Source organism: Chinchilla lanigera, unplaced genomic scaffold (genome assembly GCF_000276665.1).
Source record: "Chinchilla lanigera isolate Chin_1 unplaced genomic scaffold, ChiLan1.0 scaffold00001, whole genome shotgun sequence".
Lineage (NCBI taxonomy): Eukaryota > Metazoa > Chordata > Mammalia > Rodentia > Chinchillidae > Chinchilla > Chinchilla lanigera.
The window spans coordinates 46,213,434-46,236,170 of record NW_004955402.1 but is presented as its reverse complement, the minus strand read 5'-3'; the positions used below and the strand labels follow the sequence as shown (position 1 = coordinate 46,236,170).

The following is a 22,737-nucleotide window of genomic DNA, read 5'->3' as shown; positions in this document are numbered from 1 at the left end:
GAGAGGAAAAAGACAAGACTCTTTATGTTCCTTATATTGTATGCAGGCTATCTGCCCTAGGGTGGGTGTAGCACTCACATCCTTAATCCTAGCCAGAACTATGCCAAACCAGTCAGTGAACTGATTTACAAATCATTCCACACACTCTTAATCTCAGTATCATACACTACATCCAGCCACCTCTGAAAAGCCACCCCCCATGACTCATGAAGTTTTTGGGGACATCTACATACCAGCCATAGCACACAGTATGTAGCATTTTTCAAACTTATTTGACTATGAATCTCTGGAGGTATATATCTAAATTTTGGCCTTGAATGAAGTGATCGGAGAATGGTGTGCTTAGGCTGAACTGTCTTATTCCCTATAGATTTTCTTTCCTAAATTCAGTTGTGGTGTTATGGATTTATAATGAGGGAAACTGTAAGAAATGACTATTTAAAGCGCATATAGTACTTATAGGGGTATTATAGAGGAAGTTACAACCACATTTCATGAAGACTCATGGGAAAAATATCTCTTGGGATTTATAAGCCCTTCCAAACATCAAGAAAGGTCTATGGGAGGTCTAAGGTTTCACCCTACTTGCAAGCTAAGAAGCAAGATTCCACTTCATGAATGCTAACAGAGAACATAAGGCTGCTGGTCAGAGGAAAAGTTTTTACACACTGCAATTATAGTAACCAGTTAGTAACATTTTCTTCAGCTCCCAGAGCTCCAGTCCTCACAGGGCAAGGCAAATTTGGACACATGATGCCTGAAGATTATAGGGAGGACATCTGAATTTAGAGAAGCTGAGTTTTAAATATTGGTAAGCCTACCTACCTGACCTTTACCTTGGATGAAGACATTATTATATGGGATAGAAAATAAATGTTTTCTTTGGTCTAGAGAAACACACTATTTCTTCTAAGGCTATTTGCTGTAGAAACATTATTGGATTAGTCTAGAACTAAGGTAATTCATGCCTCTGCTTGTTAGACCTGCAAAAATTTGAGACCTGTGGAGAATTTCTATATAACATCAAATACACAAAGATCCCAATCAGCTTATTATTTTACTCTTAAAATATGGATGAATAACCAAAGGTGACTAGATGTTTGAGGACATATCCAATATGAAACAGAAAATGATAAATGTAAAAAGTAACACTGAAGGAAATAGAGATAATATAATAAAGTAGAGAATACAAAAATCCTAATGAGTATCCTCAAGGAAATTAAAGAATGTTTTGTATACTTGAAATAAGAGCACAATACTAAGAAAAAGTATTAGAGAACACAAGAGAAATCTTGGTAAACATAAATGCCAAAAAAAAAAAAAAAACCCTACAATATAAGAACTGGAAGGTAAAAGTTCAGGAACTCTTTCAGAATAAAAAAAACAAACAACTGAAAGAAGTAGAAAATATAAAAAAAGAGATATTGAGGAGAGTGCTACTTTCACCCCAGTGTATGTACAATATTCATTTTCTTATCAAATACCTTATTAGTTGGGCACATAGCTTCAAGGAACAGACAAGTTTCAGATTGAATACAGCATTTTGATATTTTAGAACACAAAGACTGAAGAGAAGGTCTTGTCATTTACTAAAAAAAAGAAAAGAAATACAGAAACAAAACAGGAACCTCAGATCTCCAGTAGGAAGGCCCACCAGACCATACCCTTCTAGTTGTAAGGAATTACCCAGATTCTCAGGCTATCAGGTCTAATCCCATCATCACAAGCCTGCTTACCTTATTCATCAAAAACCCATTCCTTTTCCTTTTCCTTTCTTATTTAAACCTGAGCTCCTGCTCCTGAGCCACTCTGAACATTCCTGAACATCACATCCCCACCAACTGGGCCTGTGGAAACCCAGGGTCTGTCTTCAGATAGTTTACCTTTATTTACAATCTTTTTTTCTTAAGCTTCTCTTCTGTATCTCAAACTATGTGCATTGTATCTTATTTCTTCCAAAGGAAATAACTGATCAGATAACTTACTTGAATATTCACATTTTCTTTTTAAAATTTGAGACCCTCTCCTTAGATTTCCTTCAGCATTCACCCTATCTCATTTTTCCTTTACCTAGTTTAGATTCTGTAGTCCATCATAATAGTTATTCCTCTGAAAGCACCTTCAAGGCCCCTGTCCTTTCTCTCCCTCTTATGTACATGGAAAAACAGCCCTGGTTATGTTTTCCTCTCTATATTTGCTCCAGGAACAGCTGATCCTTGGTGGAAGAAAGAAAAGCAAAAAATAACTGTGTGAACTGCTCTCTCTAAATTTATAATTATTTTCAAGTGGGCTCTCAAAATTGGTTTGCAATCCTATGGTTCCCTTCATAATTTACTGCCAGTCTTGAAGATAACCATTTTTAACTTCTTTATCAAGAGTCTGATACATCCTATATGGTAATGTCTTTGATTTATACTTCACTGAGAAAATAGAAGGAATTAAGTGGAAACCACCCAATCTTCCCGCTTTATCCTTCTAATTACTTTGAGTCTATCTATTCTGTACTTACTCCCCTACTGAATGGTGGCTATCTGTCCAGTAGCGCTCTCAATCTCACCTCTTCCTGCCTTCTCAAAGATTTCATGTCCATAGTCATTGCCCATTGTTGCTATTGCATCTTAGCCTTCTCTCACTTTATTGACTTATTCTCATCAGTCTATGAAGACAATTTAATTTCTCTCATTACAAAAGAAAGCAAGCCTTCCCTTGACCTCCATTCTTCTGCTCCCTTGCTTGGCAAACATTTTTGAAAGATCTGTCATCCCTCACTAATGTTTCTCCTTCTGTTCCAACTAGGCTTCTATTTCCCTAGTCCACTGAAACTACTGAAGTCATCGATGGCATTCATCTAATATTTCAGGTCCATCTTCATACTGACTGACAGTAGCCACTGGTACAGCTAGTCAGTCTCTCCAGGGAACACTTTTCTCTTTGCTTCCATGATGTCTTCCTGCTTTCCTGCCTGCCTGTGGGGGCCTTGACTCCTTTAGTAGTTTCTGTTATTCTGCTGAAATGTCCAAATAGGAGTATCCCAGAGTAGATATAGATTCTCTTTACTGGTATTGTCTTCCCAGGCCATCAGTCCCATGACTCCATTCAAATTTCAGTAACTACTATGTCTTCAATTCTGACCTCTCCTGTGATCCATACTTGGTTAGCTAACTTCTCACATGACATTTCCAGCATTATGGCTGAGATAAAACATGCCAAATGTCTTTGTGTTTAGAGTAGTGTTGGAGACCACTACAAAGTGGCTCTGAGCAAGATTTAGTATTAACCAATTGGCTTTCCATGTTTACTTGTGAGTTGTCTGAAGCTTAGGCACCTTGTCCAGGTATGGGCAATGGACTCATAGTAAGAAAACCTCTGTGAGTCACTGGTCACCTCTTAGGCCTGTATTGGCCTGTGAAACTGTGATGCCTCAAAGGACAAGATAAGGCCACAGCTGAGGATGTCTGGCTCCAACCCCAATTAACTAGAAGGAGACTGCAGCTGTAGGCTCCACACTTCTACAATAAATACCAACCTAAAGATAAGGCAGTTCTCCTGACTGACATAATTTACTACTTGGGAAAGTTCTTCCAAGGTCCTGCTAGATTCCCATGTTTTCTTGAGTATCCTCCTCCTTTGTCTGAAAACCAAATAAATATGGGCTGCCCAGAGAAGTCTTTGTCTAAATCAAGAGAATATCAAAGCTGTAAGTAAGAGAGGTAGACCCTCCTGGAGCCCTGAAATCATTTCATTTGTCTCACTTGGTTAAGCCTTTGCCATCCCCAACTCACTTGGGAGATTGTGGGTCAGATCAGCCTGCAATAAACAAGGGTTATTTAACCTGGTAAGTAGGAGTATTTAGAAGGTGACTGAATCAAAAGCTCTAACATCATCAGTGGATTAACCCATTGATGAGACCATGATTTGATGGCATTCCTGGGAAGTAATGGAAACTTAAGAAGTGGAGCCTACCAGGAGTGGGTCATGGGAGTTGTGACTTCGGGGAGTATATCTTGTCTCCACTCCCTTTTCCTCTGGTTCATTCCTTTTCTCTCTTTCCTAGTAGCCATGAGGTACAGCTTTTTCTCTAAACACTCTTCTGCCATGTTTCTGCCTTGCAGGACTAAACTGAAGGAGCCAGAGAGCTGGCAATTGAAAGGAACCTCTGAAACCGTGAGCCCAAATAAATCCTTCCTCCTTTAAGTTGCTTTCCTCAGGAATTTCATCAGTGACAAAAAGTTATCACACACAGGCAACTATCAGGGATCCTGAGTTTAATAAATGTGACACAAAATTACAGTTTAACGTCCCATGCTTGTTCTTTACTTTCTCACTGTTGTCATCACTCCTTATTGTTATTCCTGTCAGAAACCGAGGTGATGACTATTCAAAGACCCCTTTCTAACTTCTAGCCATAGCTTACAGGCCCCGTATGATCTAACTCTATCCCTTCTGATGCTGTCTCACTCTAGCATATTAGTTCCCCTGGCTCTCTGCCAAGGTTGTTGAACAAAGCACTGTTTCTCACCTTCTGGCCTATGACTGTACTGCTCTTTTTCCTCTTCCTGTTTTCATCTGGTTAAAGCCTGTTCTTCCTAGTTCCAGGTAAAATGTCAACCCAAAGAAGCCAAAGTAAACAGTAATCATCTGACTGAAGTAAATCCTCCTCAGCAATTCTTTCTCAACCTATTTTCCTTGTCTGGAAATCTCTGAGGCAGGTTCTGTGTCAGTCTTCCTCACTGTCTCCCTGTGCACAACACAGCACAAAGATCACTCCACAGTCTACAGAAAAGAGTGGCATCTCCACATTTACAAATTACTTGGTAAGCTTGGTGAAGTTTATTTAGAAGGGGTACTTCCCAGACAGACATGAACAGAAATTGACTTTTTATCCACACATACATGGCATAGCTCCATACACTTTCATTCAGCCCATATTTTCTACTTCAGATATAAATAAGGATAAGAAAGACACGATGCACAATTTTACACTATTCCAAATCATAATATTCTATTATATTTTCTAACATATAATAGTTCTAGCAAAAGGATTTAGGTTAGTTTGACATATAGGTTTTCATTTGTTTTATACTGAGGATTGAACCCAGGGCCTTTGCACTGACCTACATTCCTGCCACTTTTAAAATTTTGATACTGAATTATGTAGACTAGGTTCCGTCTTGCAATCCTCTTTCTTCTGCCTCCTAGAGTTCTGAGATAACACACCTGTACCATTATGCCTGGTTAGTTTGGCATGTTGCCTTGGCAAACTCATACTACTTTGGGAGACTAATGATGCTCTTAACCATCCTTCCAATTTAACTGGCAAGTTTGGAATTGGTATCAAAGTTCAAGAACTCACTTTTTTATTGTTTTTGTAAATTACTTAGTGTATATTAGGCATTCTTCAAGTACTGAAGAGACACTTGTTGAAAAGGATTTTTCTCACCTTAATGTGGTGAAAAATAGACAATACAAACAAGAAAATAAGCATTGATAAAGAGTAATTCCAAAAAACCAAGGCGATATGAAGGAATTGCAAGGGGTTAATTTAGTCAGAAAACTAACCTCGGAGGGGCATTGTTTAGATTGAAACTGATAATCTGTATTTTATAAAATCTATTGGCTTTTCACTTATGAAAATCAAGACATTTTCCATTATAAGTCTTCTGTCTTCATGATTTCCGTCTTCATAATTTTATGACAATACGCCAAGTATGAGAAAATAAAATGGTCTCCAAATCTGATACAAAGCATTCACCTTCTAAGATCTGAATAGTTTTATGGCTTTGGCAAGGAAGTTGGAATCTGATGAAGTAAACCATGAAGTAATCAAGTTTCCTATACTTGGTTCTGAAGAGTAAGTATGAAAAAAAAAAAAAAAGAGTAAGTATGAATGATGAGATGTGTCACCTGAGATTGTAATTAAGAGTGTTGATTTGTTTAAACAAAATGCATGCAAAAGATCTTTAGGTTGTCTGAAATATAATTATTTTGCCAATATACAAAATTTACCAGATACTTTTAAAGGTGATATCTAGGTAAAATTCGGTCTTGAAAGTAGAAATAATTGCTCCAAATGGATTGCCCTGAAAAACAGGTCACATAAAGACAATACAGGTTTCATATCCCAAATGTTATCAGAAACTGAGCCAATTTTTTATGTTAAGAAAAAATTTTGATAGTGCCTTGAGATCCCAATTTAAATTCTAAAGCAATTGACATACTTTAGTGCTAAGTAGTAATACAGTATGGCTTGACAACCTACAATTTCATTAAGGTTAAAAGTCAATTTGAAGTTTGGCAAAATAATCTTTCAAGAAGGATAACTGATGGAAACAAATGAAAGTCCAGAACTCCTATGTATGGCGATAGGTTGCCATTCAGGCATTATACTTGAAAGAAATCAGCTAATAACTAGGCCACTGCTGGATTCCCGAAAAAAAATTTTATCTCTGGATTGCTTTGGAAACAGGCATTTCAAATTAGCTTTTCATTACTTTGTAAACTTAGCTTTTCATTAAGTTGAACAAACTTATACCACAAGTTTATTTTATTTAACAGTGAGAATGGGTGTTTTATTCCTTATTTTGGGAGAACACGCTCAGAACCAATGGTTAGTGTCTGACTTGTCTGGAAAGAGGTTATATTTAACTAAAAACAAACAAAAAAAAAAGCAAAATTTTAATGATACTAAGACATTTTAAAGTATAAGGGAAACTCACTTGAAATATATGATATGGCTTTACTTGTCACCCTTTAAAAACCATTACAATTTAAATACATGGATTCACTAAATAATAAAAATTACAGAAATAATTATAGCCAGCTTTTTGTATTCATTCATTTCATACCATGGATTCAACTAATCATGGATGAAAATAGTACAGAAAAAAATTGCATTCTGTACCAAAGATTTAGACTTTGTTTTCTGGTTAGTCTTCTCTAACCAATATAAGTGTGACTGCTATCCAAATAGCATTCATATTGTTTTAGGGATTATAAATAATCTGCAGGTGACTTGAAATATGTGGGAGGATGTATTCAGGTTACATACAAATATTATGCCATTTTATACAAAGGACGGGAGCATTGGTGGATTTTGGTATCAGTGGATTTTTTTCTTTCTTTTTTATTGAGACGGGATCGTGTTATGTAGCCCACATTGGCCTTGAACTCACAGTGATCCTCCTGCCTTAGCCTCAATACTGGGATTACAGGCATATGCCACTATGCCCAGCCTATCAGTGGATTTTGAAACTAATCCCCATGGATACTAAGGGACTGTGTATCTGTTCATGTGGTAACAAACATACAATGGACTGCTGAGTTATGATCAGCTTCACATATGAAACACTAGGGTTATGACTGGAATTTCAGAATTTACAACCAAAGTCTTGAGTTACGACCCAAATGCCAGCCACTTGTGCAGTTACTTGTAAAAAGACTTGTGATGCCAGAAAAGCATATGTGTCAGTCTGAGCCCAGATGTGCATGTCTGTGGATATTTCAGTCTTTGCTTTGTATAACCACTACAATTACTGCTATCAAAATGGCTCTCCAAAAAGCTAGAAAAGCAGCTAAGTATGAAAGGGAAGGTAAAGAAAGCAATCACAATTGAAAAGGAACTTGTGGAGAAATATGAGAGTGGCATTTGTGTGACCAGTCTCACTAATATGTACAGTTATGTCAAAATCCACCATCTCAATAATCTTACAGAGAAAAGATTTGTATAAGGAAGCTAGTGTTGCTAAAGGTGTTACTCAAAGTAGTAAGTCATGAGCAACAGTGTTCAATGAGGTAGAAAGGCTATTATTAGTGTGGATAAGTGAAAGGCAGATGGCAGGTTATAGCCTATCTGAATCTATAATTTGTGAAAAAGCTAGGATTATACATGCTGATCTCCTGAAGGATAATCAAGGAGTGATAATGGTGAAACATTTCATGCCAGTAAGTGAGAACTGCAGTTCACAGAGTAACTAGGCATAGTGAAGCAGCCAGTGCTGTTAAGCACTTCTGAAAATTACACATATCACTTCAAAACAATGACACAGAGAAATGGCTTTTGCTCTCATCGTTTGCAACTGTGATGAAACTGGCCTCTTCTGGAAGAAAATGCTCAGGAGTACATTATCCAGGAAGAAAGGAAAATGCCAGTCCACAAGCCTATGAGGGACAGGCTAACCTTACTGCTATATGCCAATGTGAGACATGACCTCAACATAAAGCCTCTCTTGGTTTATCACTCTCTTAGAGTGTTCAGAAAACATAAAGTATAGGTTAGGGGTCATGTGGAGATCTAACACAAAAGCCTGAGTAACAAGAGTACTTTCTCTTGAGTGGATCAAGGAGGCTTTCTCTCCTACTGTTAAGATCTAGAGAACAAAGTTTTACCACTCAAGGGTCTCCTCATCAAGGACAATGCTCCTGCTCACCGATGAGATTTGGAAGAACTGGCTGAAGAATTCCCATGGCTCTTAGGCGAGTTCCTCCCACCTAATACAACTCTTTTACTGTAGCCTATGGACCAGCAGGTTTTAGCTAACTTTAAGAAGCTATACACCAAGGAACTGTTCCTGAAGGGCTTCCAGACGGTCTCAGATAGATTTAACTCTTTAAGAGTTCTGGAAGGAACATTACATCCTTTCCTGTGTAAGGTTGAGAAATCCTGGGCCAGTGTCTCTCTAAAGGACACTAAGATCTACCTGGAAGAAAGTGTGGTCTAATATTATAAAGGAGAGACTTTGAAGGCTGTGTAGAGGAGCCTGCGCCTTCAACTGACCCTGTGGTTGATGACATTGTCATTGTAGCAGAGTTCATAGGCTTGCAGATAGACAGTGGTGATGTTGAGAAACTGGTGGAGGAACACTCAGAGGAATTGTCTACAGAGGAACTTCAGCAACTTCTGGCTGAGCAACAGAGAATGGCAGCTGAGGAGCTTTCTGAAGAGGTGGGAGAGTATCAACAATCAGTGCAACAAAGTTCTTCTAAAATAAAGGAAACCCTGAAAAAATGGACAGAGCTACAATCATTTGTAGAGAAGACCCACCCAGACAGAGAAAAAGCCAATCACTGCATTTACTTGCTTAATGACAATGTTAACAGAACAGTGTTAAAGAAAAGACAGAAAGAGACAGACTTAGACCAATTTTTAGTTCTGAAAAGGTTGAGAGCTAGTGAGCCAGAAGCAGGTCCTGGTGGGCTACAGACTTGCAAGGAAAGAAAGTGCACCAGAAGGCCAGATCCTGATGTTCTTATGGAAGGGGACTCCCTTTCCAAACAATAACCACCTTCCATTTCATCCTCCCTTCCTGCCAGCCAAAGATGTCAACCTGAGTGGTGAGTACAGTATGAAATTCTTGGTAAACTAGGCACATTTTAAAACGTTTTGGTGAATACACTAGGAAAATTATTGGTGTTTCTGATAAATTATGCATATTATACAAGTCATTTTATTATGAAAAGGTTTAGGGGTGCTTTGGGAGGCTCAGAATGCATTACGGGTATTTCTATTATTTGTTATGGGAAAAAGTCTTGACTTTCAACCAACCTGAGTTACAACCAGCCCTCGTGAAGGAACTGAGTTTGTGAGTCAAGGGTCCACTGTACATGTACTCTATTATAGTTCAAAGCTAAGCTAAATTTAAACATACTTCTTTGAATCATTTCTGAAACGTTTCATAAAATTCAATCTCTTTTTAGTAAAAGTAAACAAAATAGGTAATTAAGTAGATTATTATTTCTAAACTATGAGTACATTTTAATGAATATATGCCTTCTTATTTTTGATTGCATATAGTGTTTTAAAAGGAAAGCAAAACATACAGCCAAAAATAAAACAATAACAAATATGCAAAAACATTTTATTTATAATAGATCAACATTTTTGACATGAAAGGTAGCCACTTTCAGTTTCTCAGGAATGCCTAGAATACAACAGTTTCCGGAAAGACTAGTCAACAATTCTTTCACTGTAGGTAAAAAGAAATAACTTCAGAATGAATTTTTTAAATGGCTTTGCCTATAGCAAATTATTTTGTAAGCTTGAATGTATGGCAAGCTAGCTTTCCCAGGAAGTGAGTGTAATCCAACTGTGTTCCAAGTGTATTAAATCAGCCTATACAACAAATATGAGAATCACCTATGTGCATCAATTGTGCTGAAACAAGAATTATCTTTATCAAAATATTCATTTTTCAAAAAGGCCTCACATTTAACCCCTCAAACCAATATCCATTTTGTATGTCCTCCTCTCTTCTACTTCAGGTTTTATTACTGTATAGATGACCATCAAATCCCAATGCAGTAATTTAACACTATGTAAAATATACCAAACACAATAGTTACTGACTTTAAGGGACAAAATGATAACCAACCAAATATATAGCCAATATTATTTTTTGTTTAGAGGGAAAAAAAAGCAGCCCCTAAATGTGCTTAACTTTTCAGTACTTCTCTGTAACACAATATGAAAAGCTAACTTGTAAAGTTAAAATAATCAGGAAACATCTTGTGTGAAACATTTTACATGGACAAGTGATACATTCTGGATTCAAACCATACTATCTTCTGTATTTCAACTTGGGAGAAAATTCACAATTATTACCTCTTGTCAGTTACATTTATTTTTGAGCATTTAAATCTACTATACACTCTGTAAAATTCACCTTGGTTACTACTCCCCATGGTTAAACACTATCTTTTCTCAGGAAAGTCCATTATATGCATTTAAGTCCTGGGGAGGTTTAAATAGCACTTAAAATATATTAATGAGAGTTCTGAAATGTTGCAAGTTTCATCACCTATTTACTGTAGGATTGGTAATTCAAATTCATCACAGCAGCCTAAAGAAATACCGTGTGAATGGAATGCACATAATTCCTACAGAATACACAAACTGAAGTCCAAAAGGCACAGAGTAATGCTGGTGGCTCTTTCTAGTCAGTTAAGAAACAATAAAAAGTTTGCATTATTCTTTCATAATTTAAATACTTAAGTAATCTCCACTTTTATTACTTTATAACAATGACATCAAATTTACATTATTTTAAGTACCATTGTAATAGCTTAGAGTATAATACAGATATCTGTTATTTATCCCATCCAAAAATAAAACAAAAAAGCAAATAAACAAAACCTTCTTCACTATATATATATATTTATATATAAAAAATTATTCCCAAAGATAACATAGAAGAGGGACTTAGTACAGGCCATCAAATTAATTTTCTATTACCACAGTTATATTTCCAAAATCAACAGATACACAGCAATAATCAAAAGCAGTGCAAATATCTTTGGAGGTTAGGATAAAATTATAACAGAAGAACAAAAAACTGAGGAAATAAAAAAGGCAAGTACTTCAAGTACAAGGAACCAGTCTGCTGAGGTCCATCTTAGTGTTTACTGGGGGCTGCCTTCCCACTTCTACTTCTTTCTCTGAAACACATTGGCCAACATGGCACCTGAGGTTGTCAGCTGGCCCATTTTGTTCAAAAACTTGGTCTTTGTATCTTCACTCACTAAGCTTGCAGCAATTGACATTGAGCTAGGAAAAAAATTTTTAAATTCATGTGAAACAATTATAAAACAGTATCTATTTTTTATTTCTTTAGTAACATAATATATTCTCAATGGGCATTATCAAAGGAAAATTAATGCATATAAAGAGTTTTCATGTACTGTAATAGGTTAGGAGCAGTCACTGTTCATTCTTTATATTAAAGGAGTACTATGTTCATCATTTATATTAAAGAAAGCAGTAGTAGTTAGAACCTAATCTGGGATGGGACTAAATCTCAGCTGTTTATTAGCTGTGTGACCATGAGTAAATTCTTTCATCTGTAAAATGAAGCAGTTCAAAAAAAAAAAAAAAAAAAAAAAGGGTGTGGTGGCACACGCCTGTGATCCCAGCACTTGGGAGGCTGAGGCAGGAGGATCATGGTGAGTTCAAGGCCAGCCCGGGCTACAAAGTAAAAAAAAAAAAAAATCTGGGTGTGCTGGCACACGTCTGTAATCCCAACACTCTGGAGCTGGCGGGGAAAAAGATTACCTCATGCTCAAAGCCAGCCTGGGCTGCATAATGAGTTTAGGGCCCACTTGAACTACATAGTGAAACACTGTCTCAAAAGAACAACAAAAGGAGTGCTTCTTTGATTAGTTTCAAAATCCACAGATAGGCTGGGCATGGTGCTTCTTCTCAAGACCTATTAAAATTACACAAGTGTAAAGCGCTTAGTACACCGCTAGACACATAACAGCATGCTACTAGTGTATTGTTCTTTTAATGACCTCACTTAGTTTTTACCGCAATTCTGGGACATATGAAGTATGATAAAAAAATACAGCCAGTGTTTAAATGAAAAAGAAATTACTACAGTAAAAGACTTATTGCCATTAGTTCCCCTCACTCCTCACTTCGAACATACATATCCCATCATTCTTGCCAATTTCTACAGCAGTTCTGAAAGTCCTCTTTCATGAGTGTCTTTAGTTGACTGTTATGGCTACCCTGATGTCCTGAATAGGTTGGAAACATTTACCTTTCATAGTATTTTGACTTTGGGGAAAAGCCAGAAGTGGCACAGTGCCAGATTTGGTGACATAAGGTATATAAGGACACAATGTAATGTTTTCCTGAGCCTGCCTTTTTGTTGGATGGCACTTGGCAGCAGCATTCACTGTATTTTGATCATATTTCATAAAGACACTCACTTCTGGTCCACTTCAGAAAACGGCAGGAAGGATGGGATAACTGTACTTGAATGAGAGGGAGTATCTGGAGGGGGATAAATGGCAATGTGTGTTCCGCTATAATAATTTAAAAAAGGGGGGCTGGGGATTTAGCTCAGCGGCACAGTGCCTGCCTGGCAAGCGCGAGGTCATGAGTCCTCGGTACTGGAAAAAAAAAAAAAAAAAAAAAGATTCGATTCCTGGTATCGGAAAAACAAACAAACAAAAAACAAACAACAATAATTAAAAAAAAAAATTCGCTGTATTTTTTGATCAAACCACAGATATTAACAGCTTCCCAAATGAGTCAAGCAAATCACAGTGAATCTGCACTGTGCTAATAATAATCCTATTCCTTGAAAAACATCTTAAATCGCCAGTTTTCAAATTCATTAATTCTTTCTTTTTTGCCAAACTGCTGTGTAGGGAGTAAACACAATCTAAATGAACACTGAAGATTATTGATTTATCACATTACCATCCAGAAAGAGTATTGCAATACACTCAGAATCCCAGTTTGTTGTCTTGTGGCTTTGGTTGAGATACACTTGACCTTTCAAATTCAGTTTCCTCATCTGTAAAACACAGCTTCCAATTTCTATTGCAAAACATCCCAAGATTTAAATAAGATAATGTGTTTGAACTTGGCAAGGGCAACGTGTGGCAAGCTGGAGGCGCTCTGCTGGACCTATAGCACGAAGCAGGTGCCACTACCAAAGGTATCTGGGTGCGTGTTGTCTTTTATGGTGTGTACTACCAAATTATTCCATTGAAAACCCAATCACAACCCCCTGCCCCACTAAAGTCCCTTCTTCCAGTACACTAATACGGTTTCTCTCTTTATGCCTTTGAAGAACTTCTCCTCCTCTCTCTTTTTCCCTCTCTTCTCACAAAGTAATACAAGGTTCAGCATTTGGCTTTTGATTCTCCAATTATAAAACTTTCTCTCAAAGCTTCAATTATGGATGACTCCAAAATATTAACTAAGTCACAAATATAGTAACCTCTCCATAGCATACTCCAGGTTGAAAATCTTCAGTGTTCATTTAATACCTAGAACATAAAATAATGTTCTTTTGTATTCAAGAAATACCGATCTAATGTGTGTGTGTTTTATACTATTACCACTTATCTCTTACATTCCTCAGCTTTCATTCAGGTCTGCCTATTCTATTGCCCAATCAGTTTCAAACTAAATCTCTTTCTTTCCACTGCCTACCCCTCTCTCAAACTTCGGTTCAAGTCCAGTCTTTCTAGTGGGTCTTTTCTTAAACTTTGAGATTTATAAATGTTCTCTTTCTGTAAGAAATTCAGTGTAAGTCAAAAAAGATAAATTTGATTTTAATTTACACTAGGAAAAGAGGTTGTATGGATCAGATCATACCTAAGAATACTATTAAGTTTTAATGATATTCTATAAGTGGTACAACAATGATATAAAGGAGCCTGGAAACTCTAAGGGGTAAAACTGAAAGGAATGAAGAATGTTTGGCTTGGAGGAAAGATTTAGGTGACTTAACAGATACCCTCAAAATTTAAAAAAAAACATACAAATCATCTGCAGGCTCAATATAACCTGAAAGGACCACTGATACACATCGCGATCACCTGGGCAGCTTTTCTGAAATGTAGGCACTAATATCTAATCCTAGTGCTTCTGAGACTTTCCATCTGGGTACATATATTTTATATAGCTTTCTAGTAAGCTATATAAGCACATATTTTATACAGCTTTCTAGTAAAGAATCATTGCATTACAGCAAGTTTTTATAAAACAGTGTAAATTTTTGTTAGTTTTACAAAGGGGTCTGTAATAATCATCAGTGTGTATACCACTGAATCATTGCATCTTAAAACGCTGGTCTGCAATTTCATGTCTGGCTACTTTCTCATCCCTATCAGAGCCCCTTCGCTAACCCTAATCCTTTAATTACCACTTATATGCTAATGTTCTCTAAATCGCTATGTTTTCTGGCTGTTCTACAAATTATAAATATTCCTCTTCAGGACAGTCCATCCTATAGTTCTCTTTTGCTGTGCCATCAACCATTTAAGTGTTAAAACCAAGGTCTGGGAGCCTTAGATTCTGTTTTCCTTCACTCTTAATCTGTCGCCAAACTGAGTTCACATCTAAAATATATCTCCAATCCATCTTTTTATATTCACTGTCATACCCAGACATTATAACACAACAGTTAAGAGAACAGTATCTACTTTGTAGGGTCATTAAGGAAGTTATTTGCAAGTATGTGAAAAATGCTCAGAAGGGTATCTGGTTCATAAGTGTTTAAGTAATAATAATGGTGCTTATTCCCTGCCCGTCTATGCTCACACCGGATCTAATCATGGACCCCATAATAGCTTTCAATCTATTCCACTTGATTCTGTATACTAAGAGAGAAGAGTTTGGCTTCTAAAAAGCAGTGTTTCTCAAAGTGTAGTTCCTGCACTTGCATCAGCATCACTTGGGAACTTGTTATCAATGTGAATTCTCAAAATTTACCCCAGATCTTCTGATTTAAAATCTGGGGGGATGGTAACCAGTAATTTCTAGGTGACTGTGATGGACCATAAAAACTTGAGAACCAAAGTTCCCAAGGGTTGGAAACTACAGGTGGCAGGCCAAGTCTAGACTGCTGCCTGTGTTTCTAAGTTTTACTGAAACACAGACATGCTGATTAACTTACTATCAATGGTTGTTTTCCTGTTACAACAGAAGAGTCTAGATGAGAAGTTGTGACACAGTTCTTACAGTTTTCAAAGCTTACAATAGTATTTATTGTCTACAGAAGAAGTTTGCCAACTCCTCCCTAAAGGATACATCCAGCCCTCTAAGTGTGACTAACAAAGTTCTGTGGCTACTCACTTTTATACACTTCTGCTATTCTCTCACACACAGTATGTACTCTAGCTTTTCTCTAACTTTTGTCACTATGTATAGTGCTGATTTTTTTGCATATAATCACCAACTTTTTTCCCTTTTTGCCTCTAGCCTACTGTTCACACCTGAAGATTCCTGGGAAATCTGCAAGCACTCTCTTAATGTTTATTTTTTTGCTTTTATTTCTACTTGTAACTGACTTACCCCTCAGCTATGATTACCCTGTGGAAAAGGAAAGGACTATGCCTTATTTAAGCTCATTTTTGTGAACAGCCCATGGTAGGTGTTCAGTGAATTGTACTAAATGCTAAATGAACAGAACAAACATTTATGTATGCATTTTCTGTTTGCAGATCAGTGCATTTCAAACTTTTTTTGGACAAAGATCTCAGTAAGAGATACATTTAAAATAACTACAACACATACAAGTACCCGAACTATCATACAGAAACTTTTACTACTTGGGATGTTCTCTCTAGTTTTTGTTTTATTATATTTCTTGGGATAACATTTTTATCACAATAAATTGAATTAATTAATTTGTGGTACTTGGGATTAAAACTGGGGTCTTCGCATTGAGCTACGTCCCCAGCCCCTTTTAAAAAAACTTTTATTTTGAGACAGGGTCTTGCTAAGTTACCCAACATGGGCTTGAACTTGTGATCGTCCTGCCTTGGCCTCCTAGGGAGGCAGGAGACAAGGGTATACCATGACTTCTTGCTTTGTTTTTTATTTAGAGACAGGATCTTGCTAGGTTGCTGAATTGCCCAGGCTAGGCTTGATTTTGTGATCTACTTACCTCAGTCTCTCAGAGTGCTGAGATTACAGGTGTGCCTGACTCCAACTGAATTAATTTAATTATGTACTAAGGGCTATAGCAATTAGCAGAGCATTTCAGAAATATAAGTATCCTTCCTTATCTGCCTTTAATCTCACTTTTCCTTCTTAGAAGTAGTTCCCTTTACTGTTGCAGGCTGTCTTCCTGTGCTTTTGATTCATGACAGACTTGCCAGTAGCTTAAGGAAGGCTTCCTTGAAATGGTGACTTTTAAGCTTTCGCCTGAGGATGAAGGAAGCAACTAGACAAAATAAGATGGAACCCTATCTTGTAAAGACCTAGGGGAAAAGAATTCTATAGCCAAGGATCCTAAGGGCCTCCATTCAGCCTCTCTTGGCTATCCTTGGTAGTTACAGCAGCCTCATATTTACATAACCAGTATAATTTCCACATGGGATTTATTATATCACCTATAACAGGTGGCAAAATGCCATTTCCATATCTTTTCTAGTTTTACTCTAAGTTATTGGAAGGCAAAGGTATCTTACTTATTTTTACTCATTTATTTATTTATTTATTTTTGGGGGTTTTTCTCCGGTACCGGGAACCGAACTCACGACCTTGCGCTTGCCAGGCAGGCACTTTGCCGGTGAGCTAAATCCCCAGCCCCTTTACTCATTTATTTTTAATCCCGAGCACAGTGCCCAAAATGAAGACACTCTTGAAGGTGGAAAATGTAATCAAATTTCCTCTGATTCCTGCCACACACACTTTCTGTATCTTTTATTTGGTATCTGTAAGTCTCTAATCTGTTAAAGTCCTATAAATGCTTTGACTGTCTATAAGAGTGAGCATCTACTTCATCAGTGTATCTGCTGACTGATAATACAGTCGAAGTTTTCACACGTATGCTTTCAAAACAGAAATATGGATATAATACTATAGCATTCTCTCCAGTCTTCTAGATTAAAAATAATCCATGTTGAGCATAATAAATCTTACAGATAAGATGTTTTAATAACTAGGAACAACTTATACATAAAAGTATAACAGTCCAGCTCTCTTGCCCTTACTCTTCAAAAGCATGTTTACGATACTGTCACACAGATTGTAAGGCAAAATCATGTCAAAAAGACTTAGGAGTCAACTTGAAGATTCAAATTGCCTACAGACAGGATAACTTGGGCATTAACAGGCATTATAAATGCAGCACAATGAATTATATAAAATAAACTTGAACACATAAGTTTGTAAATTTTCAAAATAAAATAAAATCTGTATCTCTGTGGTTGTTCACCTATCAGTGGGTGAATCAATTTATTATTCTGAAAACTGGCAAATACAAATGAAGAGCTGAATGTCTTGCCTTTACCAAATAAACTATACTACTGAGTATTATGTAGCTTAGGAGGTAAGCTTTTCTTTACTGAAGTATTTTAGGTCACCAATGACACAGGGATGATACAATTAGGGTATTATATTCTATAACCTCTAATGAATTAATAAATTCATTACTTATCAACAGCTTGTTAAGATCCCCCCAAAGTAGAGAAGCAGACATCAGCTTTAGGATGAAAACACACTTCCTCTTATGAATCAGTCTTGCTAAAAGAAACATGTCTGTATGTGATTAAGTCTCTAGATCAAGATCTAACTACCCAATTGACAGGAAATACACAGTTCATATTAAACAACAAAGGGAAGTACAGTCAGCAAAGTTAGAACTGTGAAAAACTCTACAGGCCAAATGAACAAATTTCTTCCAAAAGTAACATGGAGAAAAAAAGTTGAGGGAAATTTCTATGGAGTTTCCTCAATTTTCAAAATTCTTATTTTCAGTAAAATAATCTGAAGGCTCCAGATAATTTTGATATTTAATGTATGACAAATGAGTAGAAATATTTGCTTTGGTGTTGATTTTACGGGTTCTGTGTTTAAATCAAAAGCCTTTTATTATTTGAATGAGTTTCTACTGTTTTATCTTTCCATGGCTGAAATGGCAGGTACAAGTATATAGGGAGAAGAACTTCTACCCTAGGAAGCTAAAAAAGGGTTATAATAAATTAAAGAGATTCTGTGTCTTAGGCTCTGTGTTTATGTACCTAGACTGATTGGACAAAATGCATTCCTGGTAGTTAGGCTTAAAGGAAATACTTCTGAGCTTTTTATGTGTGAGTCCATTTAAAATAACTGTTCAAAGTTATTACAATAAGAAGCAAAGAACATAATCCATTTGTAAATTATTTCCTTTCCTGAATGACCAACATTTCTCTTTCACATCTATGTCCATATTTTAATTTCAATGAATCTTTCAACTTTAATCAGCTTGGTCAGAAACACTGCTTTGGCCAGAATGTTCCCAAATTTACAATCCTTCATGTAGCAAATTATTATATCTTACAACTATGTCACAAATTTCTACTCTTTTGACGATGAGTCTCCAATGCACTACAAATCAGAAACTCTTTGGAGGCTTTTTAAACATGAAGACTCTAGGGTGAATCAGAATGTTGAGAGGAGTCTATAAAACATAGCGTAGAGATGTGAATTTTAAACTTCTCAGATACTTTTGATGAGACAGCTTGTGGATCAGCATTTGAAAATAGCTAACTCGAATAACAGTCTTTTTTCCTCAATTTTTATTTTTTATACTTTTATTTTAATGTACTACAAGTAGATATTAAGAAAATATAAGCACACCTTAGAAAAAAATAAAATTTCATAAAAAAATAATTACAGAATGTTAGTTAATATACTATGTACTATGTTCTGAAAAGAATGGTCAAAATGTTTCACAAGTCATGGACCAAAAAAATAATTCTCTTTTAAAAGAAGAATGTTTACAGTACATAATGATTACATTCCTGTGGGGAGCTGGTGCATGTAAATAATATCTTAAATCTTTTTTTCATCCTCCTTCCCCGCCCCCGAATAAGTCATGTCCTCAAAATAAATTACTACAGAGTTATACAAAATGAAACATACCTACCAATAGCAAATTTAGATAGAAAATTAAGGTTAATATAAAGCCTTAAAAAAGAATTAATGTCTTACCCTTGAGGCTCCTGGACAGTCTTGTTTTCTACTTTTTGTTCACATTCTTTTATCATGGAACTTAAAATAACCTGATTAAAAAATTATTTTAATGAAATACAGTTTAATAAAATACTATGGCTTAATCTAAAATTTTAACTTTAACACTCCCATAAACTAATATGTTAATTAAAAACAAAGTTTTGACACTTTGTTGATTATGTTGGTATACTGCTACAGAAACAGTTTTAAAAGATCTCAATTTTGGGCTTTGGGATATAGTTCAGCTGTAGAATGTGTGCTTAGCATGCATGAGGCTATGGGTTCAGTGTCCAGTAAACCCCAAATCTCAATCATATAACTTAAGAATTTATTTTTATTTTCATTAGCTTTATTTCTAAATCTGATTCCCATTCTCCATTAGCTTTTCCCACCATTTAATGTTAAAAGAAAAACTTATATTCATCTATACGTTTAACATTCCCATATACTGTGGTCACATATGTATTTTCTAGTAAAAGCCATTCTACTCTATGTTCCTTTGCTTTCTCCAGGTTGTAACAATTGGTGATGGGATCAGTATCTAAGACTATAACACTTAACACCATCCTTGCAGGGAGACTGAGTGACTGATGTAAAAGGTGGGGATCTAATCCACTTATCTAGCAGTTGAGAACCACACCAGAAACTGAACAACCCTCCTGAATATTCTTGGCCCATGTTTTGACCATGGAGGTCACTAAAAAAATATTTATTGTTTATCTGCTATTTGCTAGGCACTATTTTTAAATACTAAAGATAGAGATGCTAAAACACAAAACATCCTCTCTTTGTGGAGCTTTTGTTTTTTTGTTTTTTTGTTTTTTTTTTTGCAAGAAAGAGAAACTTGAAGGGTATGGAATGTTTTAGCCCTGGGAAGAAGTGAATAGGTAATCTGATGTGAGAGCGAGAAGGCTCAAAAGGTGGTACAGACAACTGGGAAGACAAAGATATCTGGAGAGGGATGAAGGAAAGTTTTTGTTTCATTCAGGAGAGAAAAGTCAAATATTGTAATGGGAAAGGCTGACAAAAATAGTTTGAAAATATGGAATAGGAAACAGATGACAAAAAAGGAGGTAGAATGGAATGAGTTATGAAGGATGATGAAAGAAAATAGATACTTTGCTTTTAAGAAAGTTAATGAGAGATAACATTTGACAGTTCAACATTTCACTTACATTATCTTATTAAATTCTCATTTGAAGGAGACTGTGTTATCTCTAGAGAATTAAACAGAGCCTCAAAGATGTTCTACATATTAAAACTAGTAAGTTGATAAAATGACATTTACTGACATTTTTAAAAAATGAAGTACTGAATATCATAATCAAGTGTCATATAAAGAACAAAAATCTACACAGGAGATATAAAATAATGGCACTGATAATCACAGTAGCTCACCTCATGCCCTGGAGAGAGATGTTCCATGTCAGTCCGCAAACATCTGAGGCCAGGTAAAAAGTGATTTACCATTAAATCTTCTGAAATGACTTGAGACATGGTATTAAGGAAGCTTTAAAAAACCAACTGGTAAGTCCAACGGAGTTTAAATATAAAGAAAAAGCCCTCTATGGTATACTGATCATCCAGAGTAAAAAGGCTTCAAGTAAGTTATTTATTAAGAGTCAACTGTGTCTATTATCAAAAATCTATTTTATGTCAGTGATATTTATCACTGCAACGTCCCCTAATTTAATCATATGCTAATCTAATCAGGCATTTGAATGAATATGAAGTATGGAAAATAAAAAAAAAATTTCCATGACAACTAAGTTTAAAGTTTTGTTAAAAAGCCAATAAAGGCCGATTGGTTAATGTACTACTATTTAATTACTATGTATAAGGCAACTGTAAAAGGTTGGGAAAAATATAAAGACATTTGGCAAAATTCTATACTCAGTACCAGAAATGTTTCTGGATTCTTTTTAAAGAAAGTTAATCTGAAAATCATAGACAAGTGCATTATGGATGTGAGCTGTCTGAAAAAGAAGATGTTTAACTAGAGCCAGCAGATTCACATCAAAGACATGCCTCAGTCCTAAACTAAATGTCTGATAAAAGAAAACACATTTATATATTTTAAGTTAAAGTAGTTATCTAAGGTATATTTTGTTTTCTTGGTTTTTTTTTTTTTTTAATTACCCTGTTAAACTGACTTCCTACTGGTCCTGACTGAATTGGATCAACATAGCATTGGTTGTAATAAAAGTATTTATTAAGTGTAGTATTACTTATAGTTCCTGCTTATCTTTGCATTTTAGCTGATCATCTTGACATCCAAAAGGATGGCAGATACATTTCTCAAGGAAAGATTCAACTTGTTTATTCATACCTATTCTGGAAGATTCTCACCTTATTCATTTAAAAAGTTGAATTGACTATTTAAAAATAGTCATTTAAAATATATATTTAACATTATATCATATAAAGTGAAAAATTCTACTAAATTCATTTCCTTTAAAGATGGTTTAATTAACCTTTATGAAAAAAATTATAACTTCATAAAGATAGTGTAATATATGATGAGTACGTCCTTGAAAAAAGTTTTGTTTTGTTTAAAATTTTTTTTTGAAAAAAGTTTTAAATGAAAACTTCTTCAAGAAAGCTCCTATAATAAGTGACTTATAAACATAAGAGGAAATAAAAATAAACAAAGAGGGCCACAATCTTATGATTATATAGTCTTGTTTTCTAGATATGGGGAAAGTACCGCTAAGATACAAATGTGAGTGACCTTTGGTTTAACAGAGAATGTGACCTACGGATTGAGAAGTTGAAGATACCTTTTTTTTTTTGAAAAAGAAGAGGGACGTTCTCTCTTTCTGCTTCAAGTTGGAACCTACCATCTCCCCATGGAATCACAGAAATGTACAGCTTATTTGGTCCTAGTTGATATTAGAAGTTGCTTCTAACTTATTAGTGAATGATTACCAAAAAGCCTCTGATTACTAATATGAGATATTCATAGTTTTGGAAGAGTGCTCACTGCATTTTTAGGTAGTCTGATTACAAGTATGTTTTCCTTATAAACAAAATTGCCCTTTTTAAGACCTCAGCTTGCACCTTAGTGCCTAACCTTCCTTCTAAGGAATCACCTGTCAAATAACTGTGAAATTATCTTTTCATCCCAAGCTATCCATTCTCCAGATTAAGAATTTCTAAATTCCTTCAATCTGTCTTAAACATGACTTCTTATGCCATTTTAATGTTACACATTCCAATTTTTCTATGTCTCTATTAAAATATGACATTAGTTATGAAAGGAATACTCATGTTCTGATCAG

The 22,737-nt window shown here is 35.7% G+C and overlaps 1 protein-coding gene across 3 annotated transcripts in view; it reads right to left on the bottom strand.

Annotated features, from left to right (window-relative positions):
- Window positions 1–9,840: 9,840 nt before the first annotated feature.
- Kiaa1468 (KIAA1468 ortholog) overlaps window positions 9,841–22,737 on the bottom strand; it is a 111,496-nt gene continuing 98,599 nt past the window's right edge. For all 3 annotated transcript variants that reach the window (XM_005373018.2, XM_005373019.2, XM_013511190.1), the window contains exons 27-29: window positions 20,855–20,943; window positions 19,436–19,506; window positions 9,841–11,539 (exon numbers count right to left, since the gene is read on the bottom strand). In XM_005373018.2, coding sequence (XP_005373075.1) covers window positions 11,419–11,539; window positions 19,436–19,506; window positions 20,855–20,943 — 281 coding nt within the window. In that variant the 3' untranslated portion in view covers window positions 9,841–11,418. The remainder of the gene's footprint in view (window positions 11,540–19,435; window positions 19,507–20,854; window positions 20,944–22,737) is intronic.